Below are 15,511 nucleotides of genomic sequence, written 5' to 3'. Positions count from 1 at the left end.
TGAGCATGCTACTCTTCAGCTTCCACTCTCTGCACACACACTTACACAGCGGACATTTCTCTAGGGTAACATTAGATTGAGTGGCTATGTAACGTTGCTGCTACTTACATATTTCAGATAAGCCAATTTGTGGTGGATGAATGATTCGCGAGTGTTTGGTTGGCCTGATGGATGTACGGCATTACCATAAACCAGCCGTTAACAATCTGCGTGACTTCGCCAATGTGGATTTTTTTTTTGTGGTCGACCAAGCCTCTTCTGGTCGACTAACGATTAGTTGACTATTAGGGGGCAGCCCTAATAAAAAATATTTATAATCAAACAATCTGTCTCTCTAGCTGTATCAAAATTGGTTGACCACTCCCTAACAGTGTGTTACTGATAGTGTTGGGAACTGAGAACCGTTTTTGTATTTTTAAGAGAACCAGAACAGTGAGCAATTTTTAAGTTTTGGTTCTGAAAACGGTTCTGGTGCGACATGAGACCAAGCACTGTGAGCAACCTTGTGCCAGTGTTCTGATGATTTGGCGCTTCCTGTAAAGGATGTCACAAAATGAATAACAGAAATTCTGCCCGGCCTCATTAATTACTGAGCACATTGTTTCCAATGACATGCACTCCAGAGACTTGCTGCGCCGCATCGTGTCTTCAACTGCCGAACACATGTTTCCCACGACTGTACGTGCATTCATGTCTTTGATAACTGTGCATGCCATTTTTGTCTGACTGTGCATGTACCAGCAATGTGCAGCATCTGCCGCAAATAAATTACATTATATTTGTCCCATATTGTCATGAATATACTTACTGACTTCAAGTTGGACCACTAAATAAATAGACTGCTATTATTATGTAAGTATGAGGGATCGATTATTTAATGTACATGTCATTTGAAGAGTGATAAACAAAGTGACAGAAAATATTTATTTTCGTGCATTTTTAAATGTTTACAAATGTGGAAACCACTCATTTGCGTCACACCATCTCCTGACTGCATTATTATTTGAAAAACAAGGGCTTTTGGAGAGTATGTATATACATGGTTATAAGTAAAACAGTTTATATTTCATTAATTTAGGGAAATTAACAAGTGTCTCTGCCCTCAAAGGACTATTTGGCCAACCAGCTTATTCCTGCTTGAAAAGCAAAATGTTATCGATAGTGTAAAAAAACATCAACTTTGAAGCACATGCTGATTGATGGACTAGCATTACTCAACATTACTTACTACCTTCCAGCAACACTAGATTAATTTAAAGTAAAATAGTTAGTATATATATATTAAGTTGCAGTAAGTAATAAACAGCATTGAGTAGTTGAATATTGTGCATTTTTCCTTACCACAATTTTTTATGATTTTAATGGAACCAGAACTGTAAGGTGGAAATTTCTGAAAAATTTCTGAAAATTTCTAATGATTCCCCACCCTAGTTACTGATGCTATGAATATGAACAGAATTGAAATTGGTTAGAAATTGCATACATGTATATGGCCCTGCTGATGTGGAATGTGCTTCTTGGCTTCCTGGATGTCCTGTAGTGGTCTGCATGTGGGAGTTCTGCTGCAGTCCGCCTTCAGTCCCTGAAGAAGAGACATTTTCATAAACTATATAATCAGATCTAGTACACACACACAGTCAAAGGGTAACAGACGAATATCAGCCTGCTCTCTGACATGTCGCTCTGCTCTAAAAAAATAAAAATAAAAAGTCTACTTTTATGCTGCTCTCCAAGACAATGAGAATGACATATCTTTGTTAACAAGGCATGTGAAGGTGGTAACTGTGTCGAAACATAGTGGGAGGAGCTGAAGTAACTCATCTCGCACTTATCAGCTAGACTGAAGCTCTAAATTACCTCCCAACAGGAAAGGCCTCATTCTTATTGCAACATTAGGCATTTTGCAACAACACAGGTCTGTAACTCAACACTTGACTCACAGGCACATTTTTTTTAAATTGAAAGTAGCATGTGTGTCAATTTTAAAGCAGTCGTTTTGAGTCTGATTTTAAGATTCTGACCTGTATGTCCTGTTGATCCTTGGACACCATCCTCTTGTTGCCCATTATTTGGTTGAGTGGAGCACTGTTCTCTTCCTATGTAGGGTTGGGTTGACAAATCACAAGGAGGAACAAATTATTAATACTGGATATACAATGGATATATATACTGGAGAATTTAATTGAAGGACAGATGAGAGAAGTAAACTGACAACAAATAAACACTGAATGAAAAACAAAACAAAACAAAAAATCAGATGGGAAAACAATTTGCAGCAATCTATGAAGTTCTTACCCATGACACAAAAGGAGAGGTGCGTTCCGCTGCATTGTATGAGTTGGGAGATGTAACAAAAGGGTCCTCATAACCCCCCGGTGACCCGAGACCCACGTCCACCTCAGAGAGGGGGATCTGGGGCAACCCGGGAGGCTGGCCTAATACTGTGAGGGCCACATATGAGCCGGCTGTGAAGAACAAATTAGTTTTGGTCAGTGGTGAAGTCATGAGTGTGTCTTTACATAAAAAAAAAATGGTTTATACTCACATTTAATCAATTTCACCACTTCAACATGGTTGGATTGCGTCACAAATGTCCCGTTCACCTAAAGCAGGGGACACAAACAATGATAAGGCAATATACATGCAAGTTCTCCTACAGAGGCTCAAACGTGAGGTCATTTTGTGACCAGCAGGTGGCAGAACAGACAGATGCTGAAACGCAGAGGTGAAAAGAGGGGAGTAGTGGCCAGTGAGAAATACAGCTTCGTATAGTAGCCTTGCATCTGCAAACATCTCACCTTAATGATCCTGTCCCCTGTCTGAACACCTGCACGCATGGCAGCGCCATCTACCAAAATACATGAGAGGATCATGACGATTATGAATTGAAAGCATTTTCTGGTGCAGCTTGTGGTTGACGCAGTGCTACCATCTGGTTGCTAAGGATTCTGGGTGGGTTTTCAGCACATTGCTATGTGGTTTATGTGCTCCATTTACACCGCACACAAACTGGTTTTCACTGTCACTTTGCAAATGATGAAACCTCCATTTTGGGTATTCACACATGTACTGTCTCGTGTAAATGTGTTCACTCAATCACAATGTCACATAGTTAAAAACCTGAAAACTGAGCAATTATGCAAATATGCATTATGTCCTGAATGATCCCCTTTCAGACTAAGATAAATAAAGTTTTGTAAAAATATTGGATATATTTTGGATACATTTTTGCTGTTCAGAATTTAAAAATGTATTCCAGTAACATGCACCTTTTTTTTGCCCCACTACAAATGTCTAAGCTTCTAAACTTTAGTCAGGGTAGACGCCATATTGAATTTTATGTCATTGAAAACTAAGCTGTGAGGGGAATACACTTACAGTCTTTAGAAAAGGCATGCACTCTGTGGAATATATAGAAACTTTCAATTTACTGTCATAGCTTCAGATTCAACATTCAACAATTTAAATACAATTCTTTTATGAAATTTAAAAGTCCATTTTTACAAAACTATTCCTTCAGAATTTTCACAGCCCAGAACTCTCAAAAATGGTTTATGTGGTTATGTTTTTGTCTATTGAAAAGTTTATGGAAAGCTAAACAATTGTCAACAGCACAGTCCACTGAACAAACTGCCTCGTCTTCATTCCTGTCAAAATTTAAATATTTTGTTACCCTGACTTCAGTGTGTCTATATAATATAATGTTTAAATGTGTTCTAATGATACATACAATGTTTATTTAAAACTTTATTCAGTGTTCCCTGGTTCTCTTTTATGATGGTTTAAGGTGTCCATTTCTGTCTAGCAGCCGAGTCTATCAGCCTGGGAAGCAGAGAGTCTCGACAGACACTCACAGGTGTGGGCGGAGCCAGAAAGACAGATAGCGTGACTGACAGGCATCTTACCCTGTTTGACGAGCTGCACAAAAACAGGGTTGTCCCCACTGACGGTCAGCCCAAAGCCGTTTTCATCTTTCTGAATGATCACGCATCTCTGAACCAGCCCTTGAGGAAGGGAGAGAACAAGAGGAGAGAGAAAGTAAGTTATGAAGGGAGCAATGAAACTGATTTTACTGGATTGCCAATGTCTTTATTAAAGCATTCATCAGGACAGGCCCATCAAAGCAGATTACAGTTACAATGACTCCAATACCTGATCAAACTGAAAGGGTGAGTAAGTGCAGATAATCACAGACATAAAGGACTTGGCACCATAAAAAAACTGCAGAGTTGTGAAATGAACACAATCAATCTCGCATTCCGATTAAAATCCAAACCGCTTCGCAGAATAATGGAAAGATACAAGAAATGATGAGAGCAGTGGGGGCGAGGGTTATGACAGTCATCTAATGCTGCAGTGTGTGAGATGGGCCAACTTTCAAAACTGATAGTTCATCAGATCTGAAAACAAAAGCTGCAGTTCTCAGATGGCAGAAAAGAGTATGACCTGCTCTGTCACACCGAGATGTCCTGTGTAATATACCTTCAACTCTTCAAGAAATATTGCGGTTTAAACATGACTTAAGTATTACCATCAACGTGGATCACCAAACAGTTTTCCTGTAAACAGTGATTTACATAGTTATATCACATATATTCCTCAAAATTACAGGATCTAAATAATCATCACTGGATTTTTACAGTTATCGGTTATCGGTTTTAAACGGAGCATTCAGACTCTCTGTCTTTATCTTCTGAACCATTAGGAATATTACACATATAGCCCAAAATGAACTCAGTGGAGATGCTGCACATTAATAAATGCTGATAAAAACACTCAAACTTCACATTGCTAGAGAAGAATCACCTGCACAAGAGTACAGACGGAACTAGAAACACAGCAACAGTACGATCATCTTACCAAAAGACTCAGGTCTCCTGTCAGCCACTACAAATCCACTCTTCTGCACCAACACGTCTGAGCCACACAACATCATGATACAACATGGGACACACACATATCACAGAGGACACAGAGAGAGGACTCAAATGAAAAAAATGAGCAATGGCACAAATACACACAGTGTGGCTGTTTTGGAATGGATGACTGTCTACTGAGGAGCAGTGAAATCCTCACTGGGAAAGTGTCTCCCCTAAAATGATTAACAAGATGTTCAGGTATTGAGGACCCCAGGTGTTAACCCAGAAATCAATGCCTGGCACAAATACAGATATAACCAATAAACAAAGTTTGGGATGAGAAGAGCTTTAATGAGATATAGTATTCTCAAAAACAGTTATGCAAGGATGTTGGTTTTTGCTTTCATCTTGAAATATACGGTCAATTATAGTTAATCAGGTAAACTGTGGACTTCACACAAAAATGTAATCAGTGATACTGTTAAACAGAAAGTATAAGATTTAGAACAACAGTCTCCATTACGCAAGACTTTACAACTTTGGCCTGAAATGAATCACACAAAAGAGCCAGACTTCTCAGACACTCCTAACGAGATACTGTGAAGACATTAGGGTTGGGTGATATCAGTGTGTTCTCAAATTAACTTCCTGGAAATATAAGATTAAGCAACATTGTGAATAGTGCAGTAATTTTAATGTGATTTTTTCTTTACTATATTTTTGTTCGGCCTCTAGATATTTTTGCAATTTGAGGGCATAAGAATGTTAGGACAGAGATATTCAAACACAATCTATAATGTTTATGTTTGTAAGTTGGATCCATTTTCATGAATTGGTTCAAACTAGAGAGAAAGTAGACCAAGATAGAAGTTAGCATCATCCTGATTCCCTCAACAAAAACCCAATAGGATTTTTCCATTGTTTTTTGAATGTTGCAGAAAACTAAATGTAACCAACAAATATTTGGTTCATCATGATAATCTTCACAAATTAAGAACCTTTATAAATTGTACAGCCTAAAGACATTCACCAGAAAAAAAAAATGCTAAAGATTGCTGATGCATTTTATGTCCTAGAATAAAACTTGAAAATATTTTTGAGTGAAAATATATAATGAGTTTATCACTCATTTTTTATGTATTACAATGTTTTAGTAATAAATATATGCAGGAAAATACCTGATGTTATATTGTAATGTAATATTTTTGTAAATGTAAATAAAAATTGTTTGATATCTTGCATTTTTAGTAGGCATGTCCTGAGCCATCATACATATTTGAGCTTCTGTGTTCAGTGTATTTGATGAACACTTTTGTAACAATGGCTGCTTAGTCTAAATAAAATAAAAAATATTACTACAATTCAAACCAAACATACAATATCAAAAGAATAATAAAAAAAAAATCATTTTTAGCTATATCACCCAACCCCAACACTAAACAAACACCACACTGTTTAAGATAGTTTAGTCATGCATCAGAAGAGGTGTGTCCAACACCAGAGAAATATCAGAAATAAACATGCATCATATCCTCCATTTAGGAGGATATTCTGTCTAATATGTGAAAGTGAGATATTTTTGTTAGGTCTAACCAATAAAACAAAACTATGCATTCTGAAAACTGCTCCAAAATAGCTCAGAAACCTTTGAAAAGATTTTTCTGATGAAATTCTGTCATCATCTCACTCAACAGGAGAATCTCCCCAATCCAAACCATGTGAATCATATTTTAATTGATACGATTATCACATTGCTCTCCACCATAAACCTCACATTAATGGCCATGCACAGGACTACTTTTCCTTCTTTACGCTCATCAGCGTGCTGAGAGGAAAAACAGAAGAGGCAAAACTCGAAAGAAAAACACACTGACAATGTCCTTCAACTGCCAAAACCGGGGCCAGGAACATGTGCATCGTTTATGGTCAGCAAGTATGAATCATGTCGCTGTGTAAAGCCATTCCACTGCAGTTAGTGGACGGGCACAGCCTTCCATCTGTGCTGTGTGTGGAGGAAACCGTTTCCATTTTAGAGTCTGCATAGACTGTGTGAGAGGAGCAGTGTGCTTCAATCCACAGCACACGCTCACATGAGCAGTCAGGACAGCCTTTAGTGTACAGCTAAACACTACAATTCTGTATGAGTAGAGAAAGTTAAGTGTGAGTGTAAGAAACTCTCGGACAAAATGTACCTGTAGGGTCAAACTCGTGTGTAGGGGTACCAGGCAGCTTTTCGCTTTTTGGCCTCTTGTCGGGAAGGGGGTCTCTGCTGAGAATGCTACTGGTTCTGTAAACACACAGAGGAGAAATCAATGTACAAAATCAATGAAACACATTAACACACTGCAATGAGCACTCAACATAATACACAAGTGATTCTTTTATCTGGGAGGGTTGTGACACAAAAATGAGCTGCAGTCTAATCAGGTTGAGTACACAAGGTAAAAAACAAAAAAACAAAAAAAAACACCTAAATAATGAAACCATCACCTAAAGATATAAGAAAATGATTCTCTCATTCATTTGTTTTTGTTTTTGACATTAAAGTACATTAAACCCAACAATATTTAACACAAATTAATTTGCTACTTCGCGAAAGTTAGTAAAATTAGTCAGATGTCAAAATGGAAAGGTTGTGTGACATTGCCCTGATCCCCAAAACCAAAATGAACAAAACTCTTCATGAACAAAACTTTGCAAGGTCCCTTAGTTCACTCTGCAGCCATATCGATAATGCCCCTGGGCAGCTATTTATAGTCATGCAACTACAGCTCCTGTTTTTTTGAATGGAGAAAGACCAAAAACAAATGTGTTTGTCAGATTTGTTTCATATTTCAAATAGGGCTGTGCGATATGGACAAAAAAAAAACTATCACGATTTTATCATCAATTTTGCGATTTTGAGTTTAATCACCGTTTTGACACACACAGACATGCTTTACACACATAAATGCATTCAGTATAAATTTGAAACATATTTCCTAAAGAAAACCAATGAGAGCTTTATCAAAAAGTCAAAATAATCACTTAGTAAAGATGTCAAACAAAATGTCTAGACATATGGCTAAAAATAATAAAAAAATTAAATAAAACCCGTGTTCAGGGATTTATTAGTATTATTATTATTTTATTTTTTTTGCCATGCATTGGTCATAGAGCTCACTGTAGTGGTGCCTCAGGTGTTCTATGTTTTGCCCAATATATTTATTGCCCAAGGTTCACACGTCTGCAGTGCGTATACAGTAAGTTATGTGTACGTGGTTCAGAAGCAGCAACGAGAGTGCATTATTGTAAGGTGAAAGCACATTAAAATCATCTATCTGCTTGCATGCAGATTTTCTTTGCTCTGTTAACAAAACCAGATGCGCATGCTCAGATCATATTAAATATTTTCGCACCTTTCTATTTATAACCTTTTCTGTTCTCATCTTTTTACTGCGTGCAGTATGAACGTTCTGATCCGTTAACATGGGCTCGGGAAAAAAAAAAGGCTATGCATCATAGACAGTGTGTGAACCTGGAGTTAGGCATATGCCCAGTCTGCTCTGTTCTGGCACTCCACTTAGGCACGTTGCATCCTGATTGGTTCAGTTAACATACTGCGGGAGGCCGGGGCCACGGAAAATTTGTACTATAAAGCGATTTAGAAATCGCGCACACTCAAATCGCGATTTGATTTTGATTAATCGCACAACCCTAATTTCAATTTAGGAAACTATCTAATAAATCGCGATATCATATATTGTGCTTTTTTAGCTCAAATCACGCCATAAATAATCTTAAATATACACACATATAATATTAATAACCTCTCATTAAAATAATAAAATTCTTTATTACAATATTATAAAAGTAATTTTATATTAATTTTTATATCAATATTATTTTTTATTATTTAAATTAATATTACAATATTAGCGTTTCAATATAAAATATTATTATTGTTGTTATTTTAACATTTATATTATTAAATAATACTTGTACAATAAACAATCTTGCAAGCTGTGTTGGGTCATCAATCACTCTCATCAATGAATAATATGCTTTTTAGAATTCTTATAGTAAACTGTATAACATGAGCTAATTTAATTTCAGTGATTATGAATGTATCATGATGTCATCATAAAATTGTACTAACTGTATTTTTTTGATTAGCATTAGATTGACTACCCTGCTCTTTTGATGTCAGCAACAGCATTAAATAAATCATATTGTCAACTGTTAATTCAGCCCTGTGCACTGACTGATGTACTCTTGCTGTGTGCAATCACTATTTGCTTAGTTAACTTCCTGCTAGGACAACAGATGTGCCCCACTGCGCTAATGTAGCCCTATTCATTACACACACATCAATTAAGAGGCTCCACGTGAGTCCTGCTGGTTCTATATCACAAAGGCAAGCCTGCATACAGCAGTAGCTATGACTCCAGGTCTACATTTACATTTAGTCATTTTGCAGATGCTTTTATCCAAAGCGTCTTACAATTGGGGGATACATGTAAGGTGAGGTGAGGTGGGGTTAATGTGTTAAACAGTGTCCTGCTTCCTGCTCACAGGCCGTGTGAGAAACCTCTGTTCTCTAGGCCAGTCAATGAGGGGACACATTGCTAAAGAAGCCCTTTGTAGACCTGTCTGACTGCGTCTACATGAGAGCCACTGTACTAACAGCACTCTGCCATTTCCTTGACCTGGGCTCACAAGCTTGACCCGTGAACCTCACAGGAACACCAAACTGACTGCAAATAATGTGCAAAATGAGAAACATCTCTGAGAAACAATCACTTCAGCATTTTAAGCGATTGAGGGTCAGCTAAACCTCACATTTTCCAATCAGCCTGACAGCTTGTCGATTTTGAACTCATTCTACGGTCAGCCAAACGGCCGGTTCATTACAGGACAGTATCAGAGAGAGTTGACTGCACACCCTCACAGTGAAGTGTAAGATATTTGTAGTGTTGCTTTGAACTCAGGGAATAATCACACAAATGCTTAACTAACTTTTCTAAGATTGCTTCAGAGGTCAGCAAACTGTGAAATTAACACTGCAGCAAAGTAATGGAAAGGCCTCTGTGGGTTAAGCCCACCCTCTATGAGGCTGGTAGATTACGCAGGACAATTTGTCACTGCTTGTAAACTAGATAAATCTAATGAGAGAGCAGCTGTCAATCACTGACTTTTTCAATTAAAACTCAATTAATAAAATTAACCTCCCACTCCCAATAGGGCCCATGATTTGCACATTTACTCTAGTTTTTAATTTTATGTAATTCAATAGTAACAATGTCTTTTAAAATACAAAAAAGGCAACATTTATACGTTTATACGTATTACATGCTATAACTCAAGTCTTTTGAAGCAGATATCTTTGTGTTTACCAACAAAATTTAAGTCACCATTATTACCTGATAAGTTTCCCCTCAGATGAGCTGTTAACTGTAACGGTTCCAAATGGATCATTGAGTTCCAAACAAACTAGTTCAGTTTATTAACCGGACCAACAGTTTATTGAAAAGAACATTTCTAAATGAACAATTTGATCACTGAACTGGTTGGCAACAACAGGGATCCCGTCACCGTGGTTTTCGAATTATTAGCTAACTTGAGGGCAGGATTGTGAGTGAATAGTGACTTTCTGATGACTAGACTCTGAATACTGCAGAACTTGTAGGAGTTTTTGTCATTTTGCCAAAAAGCATTGTGTTAGATGTTGAATAGAAAATATAAACCTTCACATGAAAATTCTTCAAAATCTCTGAAAAAAATAAAAATAAAAAATATGCACGGTATAGAGAAATCTGTTACCTGTACAAAGGCTGCATTTATTTGATCAACAATACAGAAAAAAAACAGTGATATTGTGAAATACCACTGGGGAATTACAACTGTAAATAACTTTCTTTTTTCATAAATTTCAAAATGTAATTAATTCCTGTGATGCAAAGCTGAATTTCCAGCAGCCATTACTCCAGTCTTCAGTGTCATATTTTTCAAATACCATTCTAATATTCTGATTTGCTGATACAAATTTTATTGAAGTTAAAATAAATGGTATTTGTTTGAAATTGAAATCGATAAAAATGTCTTTACTGTAACTTTTGATCAAATTAATGAATCCTTGCTGAATACCAAAAAACTCAAATATCTTACTGATCCCAAACTTTTGAACAGCAGTGTACATACAGGAACTTCAGAAGAACATGAATTTGAGTAAATGACAATTGTTATTTCCAAATGAACTATCACTTTAAAATGAAGAGTCAAAACAATTGTATAGTTCTTGAGTCTTCAAGCAGGGGCCGTGGTGAAGCACACTGTTCTTGCTTGTATCAGAGCTCTCTGTAGTGACAGAATCCTTTTGAAAAGCAGTTTGAGGGAGCTGAATGGGCCATTTATGAAAGAGCCTGTAAAACGTTCCATGGTCCGCTCAAGCTAAAAACCTCCCGCATAAGACGAGGAATGGAAAAATAAATCCAAACAATGAAGCAGCCAATAATCCTTCATTTTGCATGTTATTCTCTCCCTAATGAATCATGCATGCTGATGGTAAACATAAGAATACTGCTATTTGTTCCCAGACCACAACAGTTACACAACAGTAATGCTTGTGAATGATTTATTTATTTATTTTTTGTCTTCAACTGGCTGGTCTAGCCTTTCTTGTAGAAGTTTCCACAATGCAAAAAAAAAAAAAAAAAAAAAATTAGCAATTCACACTTTTTTTTATCTGATTTTTGAGTTTACATCTTCGGTTTATATCTCACAATTCTATTTTTTTTTATGTTTCCATTTTACGCTTTTATTTTATTTTTAATCTCAAGAATCTAGCAGTCAACAGCACTGTCTGATGCAAAGGAGGCCATCTACACTCCTGGAGAAAGAGGGGGTGAGTTGGAAGGGTAAAGAACAGCAGAGGGGATTGGTAAGGTTGAGGGGGTGGGTTCTCCGCTCAATTGAGGTTTTGTGCAATAATGGAAAAACGTTTCACACAAAGCCAGAAAGGCCTAGATGAGGGACATCCCAATTACTTGACTCTGAAAGGCGTTTTTGTCAAAAACCACTTGAAGGAAAAGCAGGATACGGGTCTTTTGCTATGCCATTCCTTCTCTTCCACACTTTTATGGAAGTTCAGCATTCAGATTTCTTTAGTGCATGCATTATGTGTGTGCATGTGATGGTATTAAGCTTAAGTTGCACTGGGCAGGCTGGCAGGAAGATAGATGGTGTGGAGAGTCGAAAGATGATTTAAGTGCTGGCTAGAGCACTGAAGGAAAAACAAGTGAGTGCTGGGCTGGCAGCAAGCGAGAAGGAGCAGTGACTTTGCAGAAGAAAGCACACTTGCTGTTTGTATCCAATGCGGTCCAGAAAACCTCTGTGCTCCAACTTATGACATCACCACTGTCCAGGATGGCCACATCACTCCAAATCTCAAAGGGGAAGTCGTGGCCTAGTGGTTAGAGAGTATGACTCCTAACCCTAAGGTTGTGGGTTCGAGTCTCAGGCTGGCAATACCACGAGCAAGGCACCGAACCCCCATCTCCCCGGGCACCGCAGCATAAATGGCTGCCCACTGCTCCGGGTGTGTGTGTGTTCACTGCTGTGTGTGTGCACTTGGGTTAAATGCAGAGCACGAATTCTGAGTATGGGTCAGCATACTTGCCTGTATGTCACGTTCTCTATCTTACCACACACCACAGGACTAGGACTAACAACATAGCCTTGTAATGACGTGAAGGAATGTGTGGATTCAATATATGTAAAAAAAATATATATATAATTTTGATTTAATTAAGTATACAAATTGTGATACAAATTAACAACATCTTAAGTTAACATTATAGTGCATTAATATTATTGTCATTTATATCATGCTGTCCATAGACATAGCATAAAAATAAATAAAAATAAACCCTAAAAGATTACCTAAGAAAATATAATTTTTCTAACAAATAAAATCACATAGATGCACATAGTAACCCAGTAAATGTACACTACAGCCTTTCACTTCTTCAAATATCAAATGAGGAACTTGCTGTTAAACTATAAGGACAAAACCACCAGCTCCAAGAGACAAGGTCTCATTTGCAGATCCCAGACTTTGGCTCCTTGAGTCAGTGGAAATAAGTGAAGCAGAAGTGAACAGAAAAATAAACAATGTAGATGTCTCTTCACAGAAAAACAATCAAGTCATTTAATACATAAAACCTGCATGAATTGCCATTATAAACCAAAATGAATAAGCAAATCCTGGAAAGCATCTAGGCACAAATGCTTTACGGACAGATAGGAGAGCAGAATCTTAATGGCCCCAAGTGCACCAACTGGCTCTAACAAGAGTCAACATTTGCTCCAAACATCAGCTGTTAAAACCCATTAAACGGTGCTGACTGAATAATTACATGATCAAACAAGAGCAAAGTGAGAATGTGTGCATTTATGAGAGTGCACAAACACAGATACAGTCTACATAATAATGGGAAGCCAGAGCAAAAGAGAACAGAAATGAAAAGGTAAGTGGATGTGGAATTGGCATTTGGGGTAATGTCAGATGACACAGGTCGAGCTGGGCATCTGAAACAAGCAGAGACCTCCCCCAAGTGACATCACAGTGAGGAACGGTGTGGGTGGGGCGGGGGGTTTTTGTAGGTTGGGGGATTGGGGGAGTGCTGAGCAGCAGCAGAAGCGGCCTGGGGAGATTTTCCTTTTCTGCTCCAATAAACTCAATCACCCGTCCTGACAGGGCTGGAGGATGTGCATTTCTTCACGCTAGATTGTCTGTTTAAATTCTTTGATATTGCAGCAGGATGTGGGAAAGCAGAGAGTAAACCATGTTCACAACACACTTTGTCGCCACCAAGGTCAGCAGGACAAGCTGACGCCAAGGGGTAGTCAGAACTCTTAAGATCCACGACTCCCAAAACAAAAAAGATCACAACCGACATGGGTCCTTCTCAGTCAAAAACTAAAGACAGGCAGCTTGCTAATTAGAATAAACTACTAAAGAAGCTTCATGTTCTGCTACTGTAAGGGTGTTTCGGCCAGCCAAGTTGGCATTGTTTATGCAGAGCAACCCAAACAAAACACTGCAGGCACCATTAATTAGCATTTATTATCTTAAACCTCAAAACTTCATATACACATAGGTTTATTATACATTATAGCCTTGATTCTAGCTGCAATCCTTTTGGCTAGAGTATGTTAGTGGAGCAACAGTTATTAAATGCGAGTTATGATGAAGCAGCACTGAAGAAGAAGAAGAAAAAAAAACAACCTTCTACTCTTAAAGGGGTCATATGATGTTGCTAAAAAGAACGTTATTTTGTGTATTTGGTGTAATTAATTGTGTTTTAAGGATAAAAAAAACACATTTTCCACATACCTTACATTATTGTTTCTCCTCTATGCTCTGCCTTTTCTGAAACTTTTTTTTTTTTTTTCAAAGCTCATCGGTCTGAAAAGTGAGGTGTGCTCTGATTGGTCAGCTATCCAGTGCATTGTGATTGGCTGAAGAACTCAAGTGTGTGACTGAAATGTTATGCCCTTTGCCATAATGTGATGCGCAGTGTTCCGGAAAGTTACTTTTAAAAGTAATCCATTATAATATTACGTTACTCCCTAAAAAAGTAACTAATTACGTTACTTTGTTACATTTTATGTACCAATTTATAGTGTGTTAGTTACTTTTGCGTTACTTTCATGTTACTATTTAAATATGAGCAGGGCTTGATTGTTTTTGATATAAGAAGTTTTATATAGTAAATGTAAAAGCCTTTTGACACCAACAAGTGTAATGAATAAACCTCAGGCTGAAGGAAAAGTAAATTCACGTCTGTACAGCAGAACACAGGAGAAGAAGGTTCAACCCTCTTCAGCAATAGAAAAAAAAAAAAAAAAAAAAACACTGAAGCACAAGCTTATCTAAAGTTATTTTTGTTTATTAGTATGGTTCACCAGTGCTGCCAGCAAGCGTGAGGTCTGACTCTCCCGGCACAGTGTCGTCTCTGTGGCCTGAGCGTCAGAGAAGCAACACTTTCAGCTGGCCGCACTGCAGCCGACTCATCAATAAATAAGTACAAAACAGAGTTTCCAAGCACCTGATGCTTATGGACTGTTAGGAATTATAAATATAAGCATAGTTCGTCTGTTAATATTATGCACTTTTGGTTTGTTGTTTTTGATTTTTTGTTACACAGACGCAGGCAGTGCGCTGCATGAGGCAAAAAAAGGAATATAGCCAAAACCAGTGCATAGCCGCTCAACATGCATCTGCTGTACAAGCATGTTGATTTTATCAGATGATGTTGCGATTATAAATGAAACTGACTCCTAGTTAACATGTATTAATTGGTCGTGTTTAGTCACTATTTAGAGTGGAAGTTTTCTAAATTATTCCCTCCTCAAGACAGTATAAAATAGGGCATTCTAAGTCGTTCTGCAGTAGCCAGTTCCTCTCTCAATCAGTAGAAACCTAATTTCCGATGTTCGTTGGTGCAACCCGAAATACAATACATGTAATGCCTCTTTTGATCTGACATTGTATCTCTCCAGCAGCTACAGCAAGAAAACAGTAATGGCAGACGGGTGCTTTCCACTCAGGGCAGTGTCTATGATAATAGGTCAGAGATTGCAAAATGTATAAAAAAAAAATGAGTGGG

General features: G+C 37.7%; 1 protein-coding gene across 4 annotated transcripts in view; it reads right to left on the bottom strand.

The window, feature by feature from the left end:
- LOC113058433 (rho guanine nucleotide exchange factor 12-like) overlaps positions 1 to 15,511 on the bottom strand; it is a 46,982-nt gene that overhangs the window by 19,012 nt on the left and 12,459 nt on the right. For 3 of the 4 annotated variants that reach the window (XM_026226334.1, XM_026226336.1, XM_026226333.1), the window contains exons 3-10: positions 7,052 to 7,146; positions 4,861 to 4,917; positions 3,906 to 4,004; positions 2,799 to 2,848; positions 2,546 to 2,603; positions 2,296 to 2,465; positions 2,022 to 2,096; positions 1,484 to 1,582 (exon numbers count right to left, since the gene is read on the bottom strand). In XM_026226334.1, coding sequence (XP_026082119.1) covers positions 1,484 to 1,582; positions 2,022 to 2,096; positions 2,296 to 2,465; positions 2,546 to 2,603; positions 2,799 to 2,848; positions 3,906 to 4,004; positions 4,861 to 4,917; positions 7,052 to 7,146 — 703 coding nt within the window. The remainder of the gene's footprint in view (positions 1 to 1,483; positions 1,583 to 2,021; positions 2,097 to 2,295; positions 2,466 to 2,545; positions 2,604 to 2,798; positions 2,849 to 3,905; positions 4,005 to 4,860; positions 4,918 to 7,051; positions 7,147 to 15,511) is intronic. The other variant, XM_026226337.1, reaches the window with a different exon arrangement.

The sequence above is a fragment of the Carassius auratus genome, chromosome 40 (genome assembly GCF_003368295.1).
Source record: "Carassius auratus strain Wakin chromosome 40, ASM336829v1, whole genome shotgun sequence".
NCBI classification, from domain to species: Eukaryota; Metazoa; Chordata; class Actinopteri; order Cypriniformes; family Cyprinidae; genus Carassius; species Carassius auratus.
The sequence above is the reverse complement of the archived record's forward strand: the minus strand, read 5'-3'. Positions and strand labels throughout refer to the sequence as shown.